Here is a 21,740-nt window from a genome sequence, read left to right on the forward strand (position 1 = left end):
TGGGAGTAGAATCGTTGGGTCAAAAGATACATTGGGAAAATTTTAAGGCAAGCTTTCAGAAAGAGATGGCCCCCTTACCCCATCCCAATTGGTAATAGTCCCCTTCAGGATGATTTAATTATGGTTGTGAAAACTGGGGCCAGTAAGCTGTCTTACTTTCCAGATGGGTCTCAGTTTCTCTCTCGACTGTCATAATACAGTGATAAAGGAGTGATCTCTGTTATTAAAGACCTTTATTCTTTTCTTCTTATGTACAGCACTTAAGCATCCACAGTCTAGGTAAGTTTTAGGTTCTACCACATTTTAAAACATTTTGAGGGCCTGTGACTGTACATTCTATTGAGGCGAATCACAAGTATCATTTCAGGTTATTTAGTCAGTCAAGATTAAACATAGAAGAAAATGTTCTTTGACAGTGACAAATGGTGGGGAGGGAGGGAGAAGGGAATTCACTAACTGACAAGAATCGTCTTAGGTGAACGGAAAGACAACACACAATACAGGGGAAGTCAGCACAACTGGACCAAACCAAAAGCTAAGAAGTTTCCTGAACACAACCAAACACTTCAAGGGACAGAGTAGCAGAGGTGAGTGTCTGGGAACCGTGGTTTCAGGGGACATCTAGGTCAATTGGCATAACAAAGTTTATTAGGAAATGTTCTGTATCCCACAGCGGTGTCTGGGGTGTTAAAAACTTGCAAGTGGCCATCTAAGATGCATCAATTGGTCCCAACCCTCTTGGAGCAAAGGAGAATGAAGAACACCAAGGACACAAGGAAAATATTAGCCCAAGAGACAAAAGGTCCACATAAACCAGAGACCCCATCAGCCTGAGACCAGAAGAACTAGATGGTGCCCAGCTACCACCAATGACCGTCATGACAGGGAACACAACAGAGAGTCCCAGATGGAGCAGGAGAAAGTGTGGAACAGAGCTCAAATTCATGTAAAAAGACCAGGCTTAATGGTCTGACTGAGACTGGAGGAAACCTCAAAGACATGAATCCCAGAAGCTCTGTTAACCTAGAACTAAAACCATTCCTGAAGCCAGCTCTTCAGAAAAAGACTAGACTGGACTACAAAACATAAAATAAGAGTGTGCTTCTTAGTTCAGGCAGACACATGAGACCAAATGTGTAGGTCTTGTCCAGAGGCAGAATGAGAAGGCAGAAAGGGACAGTAACTGGTTGAATGGACACGGGAAACCCGGGGTGGAAAGGGGGAGTGTGCTGTCACGTTATAGGGATTGCAACTAGTGTCACATAACAATATGTATATAAATTTTTGTAAGAGAAATTAACTTGTTCTGTCAACTTTCACCTAAAACACAATAAAAAAAAATAAATAAAAGATTAGGCTCTAATTGCTCATCCTCTCCAGTCATTGTATTTGGTGACACTTTGTGACAAACTGATCAGGCCGATTACACACATCATACATGTTCAATGTTAAAAGCAATCAGTAAACACAGACAAGCAAAAATAAGAAGACAAGAATCAGCCATAACCTCAGTGTCAAGAGACAGCCGTGGTGAACACTCTGGTTAATGTGCTGCTTCCAAACTTATTTTTCTCTATGAAGAAATTTTTATGGACAGAGGCATAGGTATAAATTATACAAACTGTACAAGTATCTGCTTTTTCCCTTATAACTTGATAGTACACATCTCTTCTGTCCACAAAATAGGCTTCCATAGTGTTTGGCTGCCCTATATTCCATTGTATGGATTTTCCATGGTTTATTTAAACCAAAAAAAATCCAACCCATGGCCACCCTGTTGTTACAGAGTAGAATTGCTCCATAGGATTTTCTTAGCTGTAATTTTTATGGAAGCAAGTCACCAGGCCCTTCTTTTGCAGCAATAATGGGTGTGTTCAAACCACCAACCTTTAGGTTAGCAGTCGAGTAAAAACCACTTGTGCCACCCAGGGACCTAAATAATTTATTTAAACAATTCTTTATTGTTAGACATTTTTTCCCCTAATCTTAAGTCACAGACATTGTGATGATGAGCTTTTCAGTTAAAACTGCACATACATTCTTAATTCTCTTTTTGTTTAGCTTTAAAAAAAAAAAAAAAAAAACCTTGAAGATGAATTATGGGGTCAAAGGGAATACACATCTTACAATATTTTGATGTCTTGATGGCCAAGGTTTTTAAGTATAATACTAACCAGATCCTTCTCAGATCGGTCTGGCTTCTGTTCCTATTAGTTTGATTGGCCCTGACCTTTGTATTTATGGTTCTTTAGGCTGACCCACACTGCATCAACCACCACTCCTGATCTAGCTACTGTCCTTCAATATGCTCTCTTTATATACTCCCCTCACCCTAGGTTTCTAGAGGAAGTTGCCCCTTTGTCTTCTCTCTGTGGCCAGGGGTCCTCCAGGAGTGAAGTGCAGTGAACATAAAAGACATACACTTTGATGTCCCCACCAGAAATGATTTCCTCAAAAGTTACTTCAGATTCCCTGCCCATCCAGTCATATGCCATTCTCCAGTCATCCTGAACCACTTGCAATCTTCAGTAAATACCATCCTCACTATCTCATGTCTGTATGTCCCTGTACATTTGTCTCAGATACCTTTTCCCCTTGGCCATCTGGCAAATCCTAGTTATTTTTTAAGCCTACCTTCTCTTTGAAGACTTTCCTGAGTGCTGTCTGCCTGCCATCAAATGACATCTTATACATCCGTCTACATGACCACAGATATTGAAGTAACCATTTCTGTACAAATCTCTCCTCCACTGTGAACTCCCAGAAGGATGGAAGCATAATCTTATTCCTCTTAGTCTTCACGCCTCATTTTCTTCATATGTGAAAAGCAAGTGGCAATTAAAAAAAAAATTTGCTATAGAGTCCATTCTGACTCGTGGTGACCCCACGTGTGTCAGAGTAGAACCGTGCTCCATAGGGTTTTTAATGGCTGATTTTTTGGAAGTAGATTGCCTGGCCTTTCTTCCAAGGTATGCTCCTAGGTGGACCCAAACCACCTACATTTCGGTTAGCAGCTGAGCATGTCAACTATTTGCACCACCCTGGGGCTCCATGTGATAATAGTACCTATACTATACAGACGTTATGGGAATTAGGGGAGTTTAGACATGTAATGAGGTTCTTAGAACAGCGTCTCATGTATAAACACTCAGTAAGCATTAGCTGCTCTTACTGTAGCTGCTACGTTAGTAACACTCCTGCTATTGACAGATGAATGTTGACTCCGTGAAGAAGGGTAATGTAATGGCAAGGGCCAATAGAAGGGTTCTGATGAAATATAAGGTCTGGACGCATCCATAACCAAGGAAGAGACGAGTTGAAGACGCTGTTATATTTGTCTCCAGCACTACTAAGGATAAAAGGCCTACCACCCAGCAGCTTAGAAATAGATCCCTGTGGGAAGAAGAGTAACTCATTAGGCCTCTATAGCTTTTGTGACAGTGCTCATCAGCAATGACCTAATTCTCTCTGCCCTGAGTCTATATTTACCAAGAAACCTGCTGATTATTAATGCATTTCCCAGGAACCTCGTTACAAGGAGGTTGGTGCCAACAGCTAGCTGTCTGATTAGCTTTATGGGGGTGCCTGTCACTGTAATAGTAAAAATTTATTTTCTTGTTTAAAAATCAGTCTTTTGGGAGTTTGATTAGTGTCAGTAAAATTTCTGAAAAAAAAAAACTTGGAAAAAACACTAGTTCAGCTAAACTGTATGAGCCCAACCACAATCCCAGGAAACAAACGCTTGCATGAAACCAGGATAGAGTCGCAGTGAGCAGAAACAGACCACAGAATAATGCTGAAAAGTATACAATGAGGGTGTTCTCTCACTCTCTTTGTTTTTCTACTTTTACCTTAAGGACCTAAAATATTTATTTTTACTAACTAAATGCACCCTGAGGCCCTGGTGGTGCAGTGGTTAAGCTGTTAACCAAAAGGTCGGCACTTTGAATCCACCAGCCACTCCTTGGAAGCCTTAGGGGGCAATTCTACTCTGTCCTGTAGGGCCGCTATGAGTTGGAATTGACTTGACAGCAATGGGTCAATGGATTTAAATGTACCATAGGGGGAACAAATAAAATCAATCTCCTTCCTAGTTAGTGTTTTTTTTTTTTTTTTTTTGTCTGTTTCACATAGCATCAGTATTTGGTATACACTCAATGAACAGTTTTAGTATGGACAAATATAGTACAATGTAAAAGTCATACTTCAAGGAAGTGAGCAGAAAATTCTAATTTTTATTAAAATAATTACACTGAATCTAGCTAAATTTATCCTTACAATTGGCTCAAAATTACATTGCAAATAGAAGTTCCCCTTTCTTCTTTCTAATTAAAGTGAACGTTAAAATAATTGCCTTAGTCCATTAGTTGCTTTCAGCTACAAAGAAACAACCAAATCAATACTATAACCCCAAAATTTACACTAAATCTTTAGGGAAAGCCCTAAAAGTTTTCATAAAAAAATATGTCAGCAATAGGAAGGGAAAAACTTGAACCATACTATGCATTCCTTTAGGGCTGGGTTTTATCATTTACTATAAAAGGAAATTTATTCCACATAACCAATTGAATGCCTTTTAAAATGGGCTAAATTCTCACGTGTATAAACCTGTTGAGACATAGTATCTAGTTTTCTTCTGGTTTTAGGAGTGTGCCATTCTTATCTTCCTAATGTATTTTCCAAGATTTTTTTCCCTTTTGTAATGTTATCTGAGCTTTAAATGGGGAGGTTTTCATTTTAGAAGCTTTATATTTCATGACATTCTTGGTATCTTCCATACCTTTTCGACTGCCAACAATAAATGTCACTATTTTGAAAACAAAACAAAACAGACACATAAAAGAGTAGGTATTGAGTAGCTAAATGTTGGAAATTTTCAACTTGAATGGCAGATGTATGTAAATATTCACACACACGCACACTTGGTACTTCTTACCTAGTTATTCTTCACTCATGTGGGTGTCTAGCCACTGCCTCTTACAATATTGGGTACACAAAGCTCTTAAAAATTCTTGTCCAACAAGTGCAATCTTCAGTGTTATTATTTATAAACTATAATTGCTTTCATTTATATAACTTTTATCAATTTAAGAACTACCACATAATTTGAATTTAGCTATTTACATTGTTAAAAGCCAAAGGCCTTGAGAAGTTATTAGCGAGGCAGCCGCAACTAAGAAAATCATGATTTAAGCTTCGTTTTGCTTGAAGCCACAGTCAACACCCATGGAAACAGCAGTCAGGAAATCAAAAGACGTCACTTTGGAAATTGATTTGGCACCTCTTTAAAAAACTAGAAATAGAAGTGCCATAGGATCCAGCAATCCCTCTCCTTAGAGTATATCCTAGAGAAATAAGAGCCGTCACATGAATAGGTATATGCACACCCACGTTAGCTGCAGCACTATTTACAATAGCAAAAAGATGGAAACAACCTAGGTGTCTATAAACTAATTATGGTATATACACACAACGATAAAGAACAATGATGAATCTGAGAAACATCTTACACCATGGATCAATCTGGAAGGCATTATGCTGAGTGAAATTAGAAGCAAAAGGACAAATACTGTGTGAGACCACTATTATAAGAACTCAAGAAAAGCTTAAAACACAGAAGACATTCTTGGATGGTTATGAGGGTGGGGAGGGAGGGAAAGAGGAATTCACTAACTAGATAGTAGACAAGAATTATCTTAGGTGAAGGAAAGGACAACACAAAATACAGGAGAAGCCAGCACAGCTCAGCTAAACCAAAAGCTAAGAAGTTTCCTGAACACAACCAAACACTTTGAGAGACAGAGTAGCAGGGGCTGGGATCTGGGGACTATGATTTCCACAGATGTTTAGGTGAATCGGCGTAACAAAGTTTGTTAAGAAAATGTTCTGCATCCCACTTTTGTGAGTGACGTCTGGGTTCTTAAAAGCTTGCGAGCGGCCATCTAAGATGCATCGATTAATCCCAACCCACTTGGAGCAAAGGAGAATGAAGAACACCAAGGGCACAAGGAAAATATTAGCCCAAGAGACAACATTAGCCACATAAGCCAGAGACTCCATCAGCCTGAGACCAGAAGAATTTGATGGTGCCTGGCTACCACCAGTGCCTGCCCTGACAGGGAACACAACAGAGAGTCCCTGGCAGGGCAGTAGGGAACTGTGGAGCAGAACTCAAATTCACATAAAAAACCAGACTTAATGGCCTGACTGAGACTAGAGGAGCCCTCCAAGACATGGGCTCTGGCTCTCTGTTAACCCAGAAATAAAACCATTCCTGAAGTCAACTCTTCAGACAAAGATTAGACTGGACCGTAGAGCATCAAATAATACTTATGAAGAGTGTGCTTCTCAGTTCAAGTAGATACACAAGACTAAATGGGCAGCTCCTGTCTGGAGGCAGAATGAGAAGGTACAAACAAACAGGAGCTTATTGAATGGACACAGGAAATCCGGGGTGGAAATGGGGCGTGTGCTGTCACATCATACAGATTGCAACTAGTGTCACATAACAATATGTGTATAAGTTTTTATATGAGGAACTAACTTGAGCTGTAAACTTTCTCCTAAAGCACAATTAAAAAAAGAAAGAAATCAAAACATTTTTTTTTTTTTTTGCATTGGGCAAATCTGCTGCAAAAAACCTCTTTAAAGTGTTGAAAAGCAAAGATGTCACTTTGAAGACTAATGTGCGCCTTACCCAAGCCATGGTGTTTTCAATCTCCTCATATGCATTCAAAAGCTGGACAATGAATAAGGGAGACTGAAGAAGAATTGATACCTTTGAATTGTGGTGTTGACAAAGAATATTGCATATACGATGGACTGCCAAAAGAACGAACAAATCTGTCTTGGAAGAAGTACAACCAGAATGCTCCTTAGAAGCAAGGATGGCAAGATTACATCTCACATACTTTGGACATGTTATTGGGAGGGATCAGTCCTGGAGGAGGACATCATGCTTGGTAAAATGGAGGGTCAGTGAAAAAGAGGAAGACCCTCAACGAAATGGATTGACACAGTGGCTGCAACAGTGGGCTCAAGCATAACAACGATTGTGAAGATGGCGCTGGTAGTGTTTCCTTCTGTTGTACATAGGGTTGCTATGAGTCAGAACCAACTCAATGGCACTTAACAACAACAACAATCTATCTTTGAACAGTCAGGGGCTTACAATAGTGGGTTTAATTATAAGGCCTCTGACTCTCTTAAATTTGACAGTAATTGGCAGGAATTGTATGTGTAATGGAAACCCTGGTGGCATAGTGGGTTAAGTGCTGCAGCTGCTAACCAAAAGGTGGGCAGTTCAAATCCACCAGCTGGTCCTTGGGAACTCTATGGGGCACTTCTACTCTCTCCTGTAGGGTCACAATGAGTCAGAATCAATTCGTCGGCAAAGGGTTTGGTTTTGGTTTGGTATATGTAATTGGAGCCCTGGTGGCCCAGTGATTAAGAGCTACGGCTGCTAACTAAAAAGTTGGCAGTTCAAATCCACCAGCCATTCCTTGGAAACCCTATGGGGCAGTTCTACACTATCCTATAGGATCACTAAGAGTCAGAATCAACTTGACGGCAGTAGGTTGGCTTCAGGTATATGAAATTAACAGTTGTTTGTTCTAGGGAATAAAACTAAGCTAAGCAAATATCTTGCCTTACTGCTGGTAGATCTGATTCATAAGAAGCCTTTACATGAACAATTAACTATAGAAAATCAATAAATCCCCACTCCATTGCCAATGAGTCGATTCTGACTCATAGTGACCCTATATGCCGTAGCTGATTCTCCTTCAGGAGGTCTTTACTTGAGACAAGTGTATGAGTTTACAGTACATAGTATATGGCTTTTCTTGATGGCTTCCCTTGGCTTGTAAACTCTGCCAGAGAAGTGGCCATCTCTTCTTTGCAGTCCATAAACTTCCCATAAAAATGTGTATGTTTACTTTAGGAACCCCAGAAAGTTCAAAGAAAAGTACCAATATTAAAAAAAAAAAAAAAATTAACATCTCCATAACTCTCCTCAAGAAATCAAATGACCTATTGCACTGGGTAAATCCACTGAAAAAGAATTCTTTAAAGTATTAAAAAGGAAAGATGTCACTTTGAGGACTCAGAGGCACCTGACCCAAGCAATGATGTTTGCAGTCACCTCATATGCACGCGAAAGCTGGACAACACATAAGGAAGACCAAAGAAGAATTTATGCATTCGAATTATGGTGCTGGCGAAGAATATTGCATATGCCCTAGACTGCCAGAAGAATCCCTATGAGTTGGAATCGACTTGGCACCAATGGGTTTGACTTTTTTTTTTTTTTTTTTTGGTTTGCCAGGAGAATGAACAAATCTGTCTTGGAAGAAGTACAGACAGAATGCTCTTTAGAAGGAAGGATGGTGAGACCTACTTTCATGTACTTTGGACATGCTGTCAGGAGGGATCAGTCACTAGAGAAAGACATCATGCTTGGTACAGTAGAGAGTCAGTGAAAAAGAGGAAGGCCCTCAATGAGATGGACCGGCACAGTTGCTACAGCAATGGGCTCAAAGACAGCAATGAATGGGGGCATGATACAGGACCAGGCAGTGTTTCATTCTCTTGTACAAAGGGTCACGATGAGTCAGAGCAGACTCAGTGGCACCTAACAACAGCTCTACTAATAATTTTTTTTTTTTAATGTGTTGATGATTTGGTGCTGAATCAGCCACATTCTCGATGATACTGTGAATCTGGCACATTATCACTAAACCTACAATCCACCCCCCAACCCCCTACTATCCTGCCCCATCATCCTAATTATTAAAAGGGATTGGATTCATAGATATTAGCACTGGAATGCTGTTCTTAGGTGTCATTAAGTTGGTTCTGATGCCGGTTGTTGTTGTTAGGTGACATCGAGTCAGTTCTGACTCATAGCGACCCTATGCACAACAGGACGAAACACTGCCCGGTCCTGCGCCATCCTTACAATTGTTATTATCCTTGAGCTCATTGTTGCAGCCACTGTGTCAATCCACCTCTTTGAGGGTCTTCCTCTTTTCTGCCAAGCATGATGTCCTTCTCCAGGGACTGATCTCTCCTGACAACATGTCCAAAGTATGTAAGACACAGTCTCGCCATCCTTGCTTCTAAGGAACATTCTGGTTGTACTTCTTCTAAGACAGATTCGTTCATTCTTTTGGCAGACCATGGTATATTCCATATTCTTTGCCAACACCACAATTCAAAGGCCCGTCAATTCTTCTTCAGTCTTCCTTATTCATTGTCCAGCTTTCACATGCATAAGATATGATTGAAAATACCGTGGCTTCAGTCAGGCGCACCTTAGTCTTCGAGATGACATCTTTGCACTTCAACACTTTGAAGAGGTCCTTTGCAGCAGATTCGCCCAATGCAATGCGTCTTGATTTCTTGACTGCTGCTTCCATGGCTGTTGATTGTGGATCCAAGTAAAATGAAATCCTTCACAACTTCAGTCTTTTCTCCATTTATCATGATGTTGCTCATTGGTCCAGTTGTGAGGATTTTTGTTTTCTTTATGTTGAGGTGTAACCCATACTGAAGGCTATGGTCTTTGATCTTCATTAGTAAGAGTGCTTTAAGTCCTCTTCACTTTCAGCAAGCAAGGTTGTGTCAACTGCATAACGCAGGTTGTTAATGAGTCTTCCTCCAATCCTGATGCCCCGTTATTCTTCATATAGTCCAGCTTCTTGTATTATTTGCTCAGCATGCAGATTGAATAGGTATGGTGAAAGAATAAAACCCTGATGCACACCTTTCCTGACTTTAAACCAATCAGTATCCCCTTGTTCTGTCCAAACAACTGCCTCTTGATCTATGTAAAAGTTGATCATGAGCACAATTGAGTGCTCTGGAATTCCCATTCTTCATGATGTTATCCATAATTTGCTACGATCCACACTGTCGAATGCCTTTGCATAGTCAATAAAACATGGGTAAACATCCTTTTGGTATTCCCTGCTTTCAGCCAGGATCCATCTGATATCAGCAATGATATCCCCGGTTCCACATTCTCTTCTGAAACTGGCCTGAGTTTCTGGTAGTCCCCTGTAGACATACTGCTGCAGCCGATTTTGAATGATCTTCAGCAAAATTTTGCTTGCATGTGATATTAATGATATTGTTCTATAATTTCCACATTCGGTTGGATCACCTTGCTTGGGAAGAGGCATAAATATGGATCTCTTCCAGTCAGTTGGCTAGGAAGCTCTCTTCCATATTTCTTGGCATAGACGAGTGAGCACCTCCAGCGCTGCATCTGTTTGTTGAAACAACTCAATTGATATTCCATCAAGTTCTGGAGCCTTGTTTTTTGCCAATGCCTTCAGAGCAGCTTGGACTTCTTCCTTCAGTACCGTTGGTTTGTGATCATATGTCACCTCTTGAAATGGTTGAACATCGACTAATTTTTTTTTTCAGTGTAACGACTCTGTGTATTCCTTCCATCTTCTTTTGATGCTTCCTGTGTCATTTAATATTTTCCCCATAGAATCCTTCACTATCGCAACTCGAGGCTTGAATTTTTTCTTTAGTTCTTTCAGCTTGAGAAACACTAAGCATGTTCTTCCCTTTTGGTTTTCCTTCTCCATCTCTTTGCACATGTCATTATAACACTTTACTTTGTCTTCTCGAGATGCCCTTTGAAATCTTCTGTTCAGTTCTTTTACTTCATCAATTCTTCCTTTTGCTTCAGCTACTTGACGCTCAAGAGCAAGTTTCAGAGTCTCCTCTCACATCCATCTTGGTCTTTTCTTTCTTTCCTGTCTTTTCAATGACCTCTTGCTTTCTTCATGGATGATGTCCCTGATGTCATTCCACAATTTGTCTGGTCTTCAGTCACTAGTTCAATGTGTCAGATCTATTCTTTAGATGGTCTCTAAATTCATGTGGGATGAACTCGAGCTCTTATTTTGGCTCTCGTGGACTTGGTCTGATTTTCTTCAGTTTCAACTTGAACTTGCATATGAGCAATTGATGGTCTGTTCCACAGTCGGCCCCTGGCCTTGTTCTGACTGATGATATTGAGCTTTTCCATCATCTCTTTCCACAGATGTAGTCAATTTGATTTCTGTGTGTTCCGTCTGGTGAGGTCCTTGTGTATGGTCACTGTTTATGTTGGTGAAAGAAGGCATTTGCAATGAAGAAGTTGTTGGTCTTGCAAAATTATATCATTCGATCTCCGGCATTGTTTCTATCACCAAGGCCATATTTTCCAACTACTGATCCTTGTTCATTGTTTCCAACTTTTGCGTTCCAATCACCAATAATTATCAATGCATCTTGATTGCATGTTCGATCAATATCAGACTGCAGCAGCTGATAAAAATCTTCTATTTCTTCATCTTTGGCCCTAGTGTTTGGTGTGTAAATTTGAATAATAGTCATATTAACTGGTCTTCCTTGAAGGTGTATGTGTATTACCCTATCACCGACAGCATTGTACTTCAGGATAGATCTTGAAACATTCTTTTTGACAATGAATGCAACAAACACCATTCCTCTTCGAGTTGTCATTCCCAGCATAGTAGGCTATATGATTGTCCAATTCAAAATGGCCAATACGAGTCCATTTCAGCTCACTAATGCCTAGGATTTCAATGTTTATGTTAACCATTTCTTTTTTTGATGATTTCCAATTTTCCTAGATTCATACTTCATACATTCCAGGTACTGATTACTAATGGATGTGGCAGCTGTTTCTTCTCATTTTGAGTCATGCCACATCAGGGAATGAAGGTCCCGAAAGCTTTACTCCATCCATGTCATTAAGGTCTACTCTACTTTGAGGAGGCAGCTCTTCCCCAGTTGTCTTTTGAGTGCCTTTCAACCCGTGGGGGCTCATCTCCAACATTATATTAGATAATGTTCCACTGCTATTCATAAGGTTTTCACTGACTAATCCTTTTCAGAAGTAGACCGCTGAGTCTTTCTTCCTAGCCTGTGTTAGTCTGGAAGCTCAGCTGAAACCTGTTCTCCATGTGTGTCCCTGTTGGTATCTGAACATGAGTGGCATAGCTTCCAACATCACAGCAACACACAAGCCCCCACAGTACAACAAACTGACAGACATGTGGCAACCCCAAATGTGCAGAGTAGAGCTGCTCTCTGCAGGATTTTCAAGGCTGTGACCTTCCAGAAGCAGATTGCCAGGCCTGTCTTCCAAGTCTTCACTGGGTGGTTTTGAACCACCAATGTTTCAGCTAATAGTAAGAACTTAACTGTTCATGCCACACAGGGATTCCATTAGCACTGAAAGAGTCTCTCAAATCCAGTCCCAGGCTTTCGAGTAAATAAAGCAGTGTTTTTAATGAAGCATCTGAAGGCCACCAACCTTAAATGAGTGTATTATGAATAAAAAAATAGAGAGGGTTATTTGAAAACAAATGGTGTACATTGGGAAGGGAGCTGTAATGGGGATGGGCTGTGGGGGACAAAAGCAATATGGGGTTATGTAGTGACTGTTTTCAAACACTGTGGAGAAATAGAATGAGAGCAGTCACTTACTAGCTGTGTGACTTTCTGCAAACCACGGAATCTCACTAAGCCAACTGCAAAACTAGAATTCAAACCCTTATCTGTGTGACATCAAGGTCTGCTCTTTCTATTACATCATGATTTCTCTCAAAATATTTATGGAATTTAATTGGGGAAAGTATAGAGACGGTAGCGAGGTGGAAGGTAGGTTTTTAAGGCAGTTTTGATTCCTCCAGTGCTTTTAGAATTGAACTTTTCGAATAGAACTAAAAGGTCACTGCCTTGGAAGACATACAGACAGAATTCTCCTTAGAAGCGAGGTTGGTGTGACTTAGTCACTTTTAGGGCTGAACTTTAATTGGGATTCTAAGTTGCAGAAACCCTATTGGGATTGAAGTGCTGTCAAAATCCCTGCTGTATATGCTCCTCTCTTTTGGTTCGGTTAGTTAACATAGGTGCTAATTGTTTACCACTGGAGAAGCAGCTGGTAAGAGCCTCTGGAGATGGCCTTTTACCAAAGAAAATAGCTTAACTATGATGTTTCTTGTGGAGCCTGGCGGAGCAGTGGTTTAAGCATTTGGCTACTAACCAAACGGTCAGCAGTTCAAATTCACCAGCCTCTCCTTGAAACCCTGTGGTGCAGGTTTATACTCTGTCCTCTAGTGTCGCTATGAGTTGGGCTCGACTCAACAGCCATGGGTTTCGTTTTTATTATGTCTCTTACGTTGTGAGAAGAAATGTTATTTTTTCTCTCCTTCTTTAAATCCAGAAATGTTGAGAGAATTGAACAAAACCAAAAGCACTTACGAAAGTGTTTGACAATGACATGTATTATTAACTTGCAATTTGTGAATAAAGTAAGAGATGATTCATTTTCCATTTGACCCCCTTTAATTTAAAGAGCATTTGAGTTTAAAAGGGGATTCACGAGTTAGTCCTACCTATTACCAGTCTCTAAAAGGAAGGCTTTCACTGTTCTCAAAATGGTGATTGAGGCTCATAGGAAGACAAAGCAGAGTAGACAATGAAGGTCTTCTTTTTTTAAGCAACAGCGTGTAACTAAATTGTGAATCATTGTTCTACCTAAATTAACAGTAGCTCATAGGAGTTGTTTACAGCATTTGATTCAGCTAATCTTGGTTTTCCTGGGATGCAGAAGCACGGTGGGAATTACGATACAGACGCATTCATTGATGATGCCCTGACTACAAAGCACACAGGTAGGAAGAAAGGGAGAGGAAAGATTTGGGACTATTTTCCCATATTTTGTTTTACTTTACTACAAATAATTTTATTTTTTTCTTTGTGTTCAAACATTTTATTGTCTTTCTTGCTTCACTTCTCTAAATATAAAAAATACTATCATCTGGTTCTATTCTTCTTTCACATTAAGTTTTTTGTCTTTGAATATCTGTGAGGCTTTAGCGTTCATTACTCTCTATTTTTGTCCCTTTGGTGGAATTGTACACTTGCAGGGGCTGCCTGAACTAAGTAATTCTGTGGAGGAAATGTCATCACTTTCCTCCTAACTTTAGAATTTATTCATCAGTCCTGGGAATGCTTGAATGTCATATCCTCTGCCTTCGACTTGGCTACGTTTTCTGAGTTCCCCATCAGCACCAGCTCACGGCAGCCGTTCGCAGTATTGCTACACCCATTTCATGCAAGGCACTAACAAAACCGCAACAATTGCTTTTGTTCTTTGCTAACCTATGAACTTGGAAAATACGTGGAGAGGCCTTGAATATCATACATCAGTTTACGAACCCCATGTGCTTTCTCCAATCAATTGATTTTAAAATCTAGCAAGCAAACACTGGGAAGCAAATTCATAGAAAGCATAATATCTTTACTCTGAAAATGGCTTGTACATATTGATTGCAAAAGTACTATAACAAAATAATTAAGCAAAAAATGTGATCAGACAATTCACAAATGATATCATTATAAACAGTTTAAAAACCCACGCAAAAATGTTCACCTTCATTATAATCAAATCAGTGCATATTAAACAATAGGTTAGCGTATTATGCTTATCCAATTAGTACAGATCTTTTTAAATGAGACCAGCCTGTTAAGGAGAAACACTGATTGAATGAGGGTGAATTGGCAGCACACTTGGAAAAGCAGTTTGGCAATAAGGAGACTTAAATGTTCATAACCTATTATTCAGTAATTCCAATTCTAGGAATCTTTCCTAAGAAATAACTTTTAATATAGAAAATTTATGGAGCTGTTTATTGATAAGTCATTTAAAGTATTAAAGAAACTGGATACAATACAAATGTCAAACAATTAAAAAATAACAAAGTTGACTATAATTAATCCAATAGGTGTCATGTTCTGCATTCAATTAAAATGATTAGGTAGAAGTTATAATAAAAAGAGAAATGGTTATATTATGATGTTAGTTAGAAAAGCTGGATATAAGCTTTTACGTACATTATTATCCCAGTTAGGAAGAGCAAGCCATGAATGGTGCATAAAAATAAAAACTGGAAGGAAATGAAACATGTATGGTTTTTCTAAGGTGTTGGGAAATATGTAAGATTTTTTTAATATAGTTCATAATTTTCCCAGTTTATATGATGTGCATGTTTTCTTTTAAAACAAAATAAAGCTTATTAAAGAAATAAAAATCACATAAAAGAATAAAAAGAGAATGAGCCATCAACAGCGAACAGACACTCCAGCTAATTGGTGTGTATCCAACCCTCACGATTCACTACCCAGTGGTTGGATTTCACTGGCCTTTGCAAAATTTTCAGGTCTCTGAATGTTGACAGTTGAACTGATTGCTGGGAAAACAATACAGTGCTTAAAATCTAATGAAATAAATGAGGTTACTCCTCCCTGGCTTATAACTATATTAAAGGAGGAATATTCATGATCAATGACTGTCTTTAAAAATAACAAGTACTGAAAAGTGGCATAATTATCGATGAATACTTTATATTCATCTATCTGCTTTATATTATTAAACACTGCCCCAATTTCATTCTTTTAAGAGAAAATAGCCAACACGTACTCATTAATAGATTTCAAAATATCACCTAATTGTACTAAAGGTTATCTCACATTTTAAAACTGATTGTGTTAACTAGTTTACTTTCCAAATCTTAAGTGTCTTATTGCTATGGATTTTGAAGTTATTAGGTGAATTTTTAGGTATAGGAATGGAACAAAAGAATATAAAATGCCACTTACCTGACATGCTTCTTTTTTCAGAAAAATCCTTATGTAACCATAGGGCAACTTTATGGATTAAAATGCTCCCACAAAATTTTCTTTTCTAAGTGAGGTTGCTTTGTGAAGTTAAGAGTGGCAGTAAAACTTGCCTCTATGGGTGCCTCAGTTTTTTTTTTTTTTTTTTTTCTCCTCTGCTATTTCTTAAAATCTTTTGTGTGTATTTTGTTCAGTTACAAACAGGAAATGTGGTGATGGAGGCTTCTAGAGTTTTGATTTGAAACCAGCAGGCTCTTAAATTGTTTTGTAACATGAGAAGAAAAATCCCACAAGCCTCTCTACCCTGACATTTCAATTTTTATCAATTTGTGAATGTAATTTAAAAATAAGTAATTAAAATCAAGTATAAATTAGGAGAAAACATCCATCTCTCTGGAGAGAATCCAGGGGTGTCCTCAAAAGTGAGTTTACCACAGGAGAACAAAACAAAATACCCTAATCTGAGGAGTGAGCAGTGAGCATCACCTAGGCTGCTCAGCTGTTGGTTGTGTTTTCTGTGAGGCATAATGGAGGGGAGGTAGTTAATACTCTCTGAGTGCTTACTGTGTATCAAGTGTTTTCTATACATTATCCCACTGGGAGATTGGATACCTTCCTTCTTCCCTGCCAACCCTTGCTCCAGCCATCATAAGTCCCTTTTGTCCAATCTTGGGCCATCTGGTAAAACTCTCCAGTTCTCAATTTCTACCTCAGAGTCTCAATACCAGAAGTTATCAAATGTTAATGTACATGTCATATGACCCTAGTTTAAAAGGCTAATTCCTGGGCCTATTGCATCAGAATATTTGAAGTGCATCATGATATTGTATCAGAATATATGAAGCCTAGGAATTTTCATTTTAATAAGCATTTGCGGTTATTTTGATACCAGTGTTCTGAACAAGGCTTATATAATATATAAAGACACACACATGCATAAGGCGCTCCAGTGGTACAACAGTTAAGTGCTCAGCTGCTAACTGAAAAGTTGGTAGCTTGAACTCACCCAGCAGCTCAGTGGGAGAAACACCTGGCAACCTGCTTCTACAAAGATTACAGCCTAGAAAACCTTATGAGGGAGTTCTACTCTGTTACCTGGGGTGGCTATGAGTTGAAGATTGACTCGATGGAATCTAACAACGTATATATATATATATATATATATATATATATATATATATATATATATATATAGTAGCTGTCATAGCTGTCTACTGCTGCTATACCAGAAATACCACAAGTGGATGGCTTTCACAAAGAGAAATTTATTCTCACAGTTTTGGAGGTGTCTTAGTTATCTAGTGCTGCTGTAACAGAAATACCACAAGTCGATGGTTTTAAAAAACAAGTGCATTTTCTCACAGTTTAGGAGGCTAAAATTCTGAATTTAGGAAGCCAGCTCCAGGCCAAGGCTTTTTCTATTTGTCAGCTCTGGGGAAAGTCCTTGTCATCAATCTTTCCCTAATCCCCAGGCGTTTCTCAGCACAGGGACCCCAGGTCAAAAGGACTCATTCTGCTCCTGGCTCTTATTTCTTGGTATTAATGAGGTCCCCTCTCCTCCTTATTCCTTTTCTCTTTTATATCTCGAAAGAGATTGACTCAAAATACAACCTAATCCTACAGATTGTGTCCTGCCTTGTTAATATAACTGCTAATCCTGCCTCATTAACATCATAGAGGTTACAATTTACAATGCTTAGGTAATTACAGCAGATCACAAAATGGTGGATTACCACACAATACTAGGAATCATGGCCTAGCCAAGCTGACACACATTTTTGGGAGATACAATTCAACCTGTAATATTCCACCCTTTGGTCCCCCAAAATTCATGTCTTTGCCACATGTAAAACACATCCACCCCATCATATCACCCCCAAAGTCTTAAATCAATTCCAAGTGCAAGTTCCATCCTGGGGCAACATTCCTCTGCATCAGTGAAATCTAGAATACAAATTATCTGCTTCCAAAGTGCAATGGTGGAACAGGCATAAGGTAGACATTTCCATTAAAAATGGGGGAAATTGGAGGGAAAGAAGGGATAACAGGCATCAAGCAAGTCTAAAACTCAACAGAACATGTTACATTAGCTCTCAAGGCTTGAAAATAATCCTCTGCTCTCTGAGACCATTTGGGAAATGACCCTGCCTTCCATACTCTGAGTGTTAGCCACACTCTCCATATTCTGATTGGAGGTCCCTTGGCTCTGAGCTTCAACTCCGCTTTCCAGGCTCACTGGGCCAACAACTTGGCTCCCTTGGATTTGAGGAACCTCATTCTCCTAGTCCATCTAAATGGTGACCCTATTCCCTTGGCCTTGGCAGGCCCCATTTTTCTGCTCCTGGGGCATGGCAGTCTTGCCCCCTCAGTTTTGGACAGTGAATCTGACCCCATTTCCCTGGCACTCATGAATGGCAGCTCCATACTCCAGAGCTGAGCTGGTGAAGATCTGACTCTGAAATCTAGGAGCCCGTAGCTCCACCCTTTGAGACCCAGTAGGCCATGGTTCTACTTTCTGAGACCCCAGAGGGGGCAGCCCCACCCTTTGAGACTGAGGCAGCTCTGTTTCCAGTGCTCCTTGTTTCTTCAACCTCTGTTTCCTGGTTCCTTGACCTTTTGGCCTCTTGGGCCTCTTGGGCTGGCCTGGCCTTTGTCCTGTTTCAGCAACTGTTACAAAGCCCTTCACTCTACTGATAAGTGCCTGGAAGCACCCTGCTTAGCCAGTAAGCCTGGGCAAGTTCTCTTTTTTGGTGGGTTGGCAACTCTAGATCCACCAGTAAGTGCCCAGGGGCACCCTTTTCCTCCAGGAAGCCTGCCTCCTGCCTGAAGGCATTCAGCTGTCTTGCTCCATGGGTCGCTCCTGTGCAATCTCGTGCCTGTCTCCTGCTTCTGCTGCTGCTGTTTCTCTGCAGCAACTTCTCGCCATCTGCAGCGTCCCATGTTACAGCTCTTCTTACTTCCTTCTCAGCCCTCACCAGAGTTGTATTTGATGTCTATAATTCCACCAACAGTCACTTAAAGGCAATCTAGGCTTTTACTATTAGCCACTTTAAAGCTTTTCCAGCCTGTAACAATTCACAGTTTCAAAACCACTTCCACATTTTAGGTATCCGTTAAAGCAGCACCCCACTATTCTGGTACCAAATTCTGTCTTAGCTATCTAGTGTTGCTATAACAGAAATATCACAAGTGGATGGCTTTAGCAAACAGAAATTTTATTCTCTCACAGTTAGTAGGCTAGAAGTCCGAATTCAGGGAGCCAGCTCCAGGGGAGGGCTATTTCCCCCTGTCATTTCTGGGGGAAGGTCATTGTCATCAATCTTCTCCTGGGTCTAGGAGTTTCTCAGCACAGGGATGCCAGGTCCAAAGGATGCACTCCACCCCCAGCTCTTCTTCCTTGGTGGTAGGAGGTCCCTCTCCTCTCTGCTCTCTTCTCTCTTTTGTATCTTGAAAGACTTGATTCAAGATACAAACTAATCCTGTAGATTGAATCCTATCTCATTAACATACTGCCTCTAAACCTGTCTCATTAATGTCATAGAAGTTGAAATTTACAACATATAGGATAATCACATCAGATCACAAAACAGTGGACAACCACACAACATTGGGAATCATGGCTAGCCAAGTTGACCCACACTTTTGAGGGACACGATTCAACCCATAACAGTAACATTATATATCATAATTATATGGTAGCATTTTATTCTTTTCCCCCCACATGTCTACCAGTTTGTTATCCTGTGGGGGCTTGTGTGTTGCTGTGATGCTGGAAGCTATGCCACCAGTATTCAGATACCAACAGGGTCACCCATGGTGGATAGGTTTCAACTGAGCTTCCAGACTAAGACAAACTGGGAAGAAGTACCCAGCAATTTACTTCTGAAAAGAATTAGTCAGTGAGATCCTTACGAATAGCAGCAAAACATTGTCTGATATAGTGCTAGAAGATGAGTCCCTCAGGTTGTAAGGCACTCAAAAGAGGACTGGGGAAGAGCTGCCTCTTCAAAGTAGAGTTGACCTGAATGACGTAGATGGAGTCAAGCTTTTGGAACCTTCATTTGCTGATGTGGCACAACTCAAAAAGAGAAGAAACAGCTGCAAACATCCATTAATAATCAGAATCTGGAATGTATGGAGTACAAATCTAGAAAAATTGGAAATTGTCAAAAATGACATGGAACATATAAACATCGATATCCTAGGCATTAGTGAGCTGAAATGGACTGGTATTGAATTGGACAATCAGATGGCCTACTATGCCCTGAATGACAACTTGAAGAGGAATGGCGTTGCATTCATTACCAAAAAGAACATTTCAAGATCTATTCTGAAGTACAATGCTGTCAGTGATAGGATAACATCCATACACCTATGAGGAAGACCAGTTAATACAAGTATTATTCAAATTTATGCACCAATCACTAAGGCCAAAAATGAAGAAATTGAAGATTTTATCAGCTTCTGCAGTCGGAAATTAATCGAACGTGCGATCAGGATGCATTGATGATTACTGATGACTGGAATGCAAAAGCTAGAAACAAAAAAGAAGAATCCATAGTTGGAAAATATGGCTTTAGTGATAGAATGATCCTGGAGATGGTAAGATAGAATTTTGCAAGACCAATGACTTCTTCATTGCAAATACCTTTTTTCACCAACATAAACGGCAACTAAACACATGGACCTTGCCAGATGGAATACACAGGAAACAAATCAACTACATCTCTGGAAAGAGACAATAGAAAACTTAATATGATCAGTCAGAACAAGGCCAGGAGCCAACTGTGGAACAGACCATCAATTGCTCGTATTCATGTTCAAGCTGTGTGGATCATAACAAATTTTGGATAACATTGCGAAGAATGAGAATTCCAGAACACTTAATTGTGCTCATGAGGAACCTGTACATAGATCATGAGGCAGTTGTTTGGACAGAACAAGGGGATACTGTGTGGTTTAAAGTCAGGAAAGGTGATAGTCAGGGTTGTATTCTTTCACCATACCTATTCAATCTGCATGCTTAGAAAATAATTCAAGAAGGTAGACTATATGAAGAAGAACAGGGCATCAGGATTGGACGAAGACTCATTATAAACCTGTGTTATGTAGATGACACAACCTTGCTTGCTGAAAGTGAAGAGGACTTGAAGCACTTACTGATGAAGGTCAAAGACCACAGCCTTCAGTATGGATTACACCTCAACATAAAGAAAAGAAAAATCCTCACAACTGGACCAATAAGCAACATCATGATAAACAGGGGAAAGATTGAAGTTGTCAAGGATTTCATTTTTCTTGGATCTACAATCAACACCCATGGAACCAGCAGTCAGGAAATCAAAAGATGCTAAACACTAGCAATTGGCCGTATAAGATACCTCAGTTGGTTTCAACCCACCTGGATGAAAGGAGAATGAAGAACACCAAGGACACAAGGTAATTACGAGCCCAAGAGACAGAAAGGGCCACATAAACCACAGACTACATCAGCCTGAGACCAGAAGAACTAGATGGTGCCCAGCTACAACTGATGACTGCCCTGACAGGGAACGCAACAGAGAACCCCTGAGGGAGCAGGAGGGCAGTGGGATGCAGACCCCAAATTCCCATAAAAAGATCAGACTTTATGGTCTGACTGAGGCTAGAAGGACCCCAGTGGTCATGGCCCCCAGACCTTCTGTTGGCCGAGGACAGGAACCATTCCCAAAGCCAGCTCTTCAGACAGGAATTGGACTGGATAATGGGTTGGAGAGGGATGCTGGTGAGGAGTGAGCTTCTCGGATCAGGTGGACACTTGAGACTATGTTGGCATCTCCTCCCTGGAAGAATGGACACAAAAAGAGAGAGTGAAGGGAGGGAGTGGACTGTCTCATTAGGTGGAGAGCAATTGGGAGCATGTAGCAAGGTGTATGTAAGTTCTTGTGTGAGAGACTGACTTGATTTGTAAACTTTCACTTAAAGCACAATAAAAATTAAAAAGGAAAAAAAAAGACACATTGCATTAGGCAAATCTGCTGCAAAGGACC

The 21,740-nt window shown here is 40.1% G+C and overlaps 1 protein-coding gene across 1 annotated transcript in view; it reads right to left on the reverse strand.

Moving 5' to 3' along the window:
- Positions 1 to 15,856, reverse strand: part of LOC100673135 (T-cell receptor-associated transmembrane adapter 1) — a 53,992-nt gene extending 38,136 nt beyond the window's left edge. Inside the window, exon 1 of the mRNA XM_023540405.2 lies at positions 15,694 to 15,856. Coding sequence (XP_023396173.1) covers positions 15,694 to 15,700 — 7 coding nt within the window. The 5' untranslated portion in view covers positions 15,701 to 15,856. The remainder of the gene's footprint in view (positions 1 to 15,693) is intronic.
- Positions 15,857 to 21,740: the final 5,884 nt, after the last annotated feature.

Source organism: Loxodonta africana, chromosome 20, assembly GCF_030014295.1.
Source record: "Loxodonta africana isolate mLoxAfr1 chromosome 20, mLoxAfr1.hap2, whole genome shotgun sequence".
NCBI classification, from domain to species: domain Eukaryota; kingdom Metazoa; phylum Chordata; class Mammalia; order Proboscidea; family Elephantidae; genus Loxodonta; species Loxodonta africana.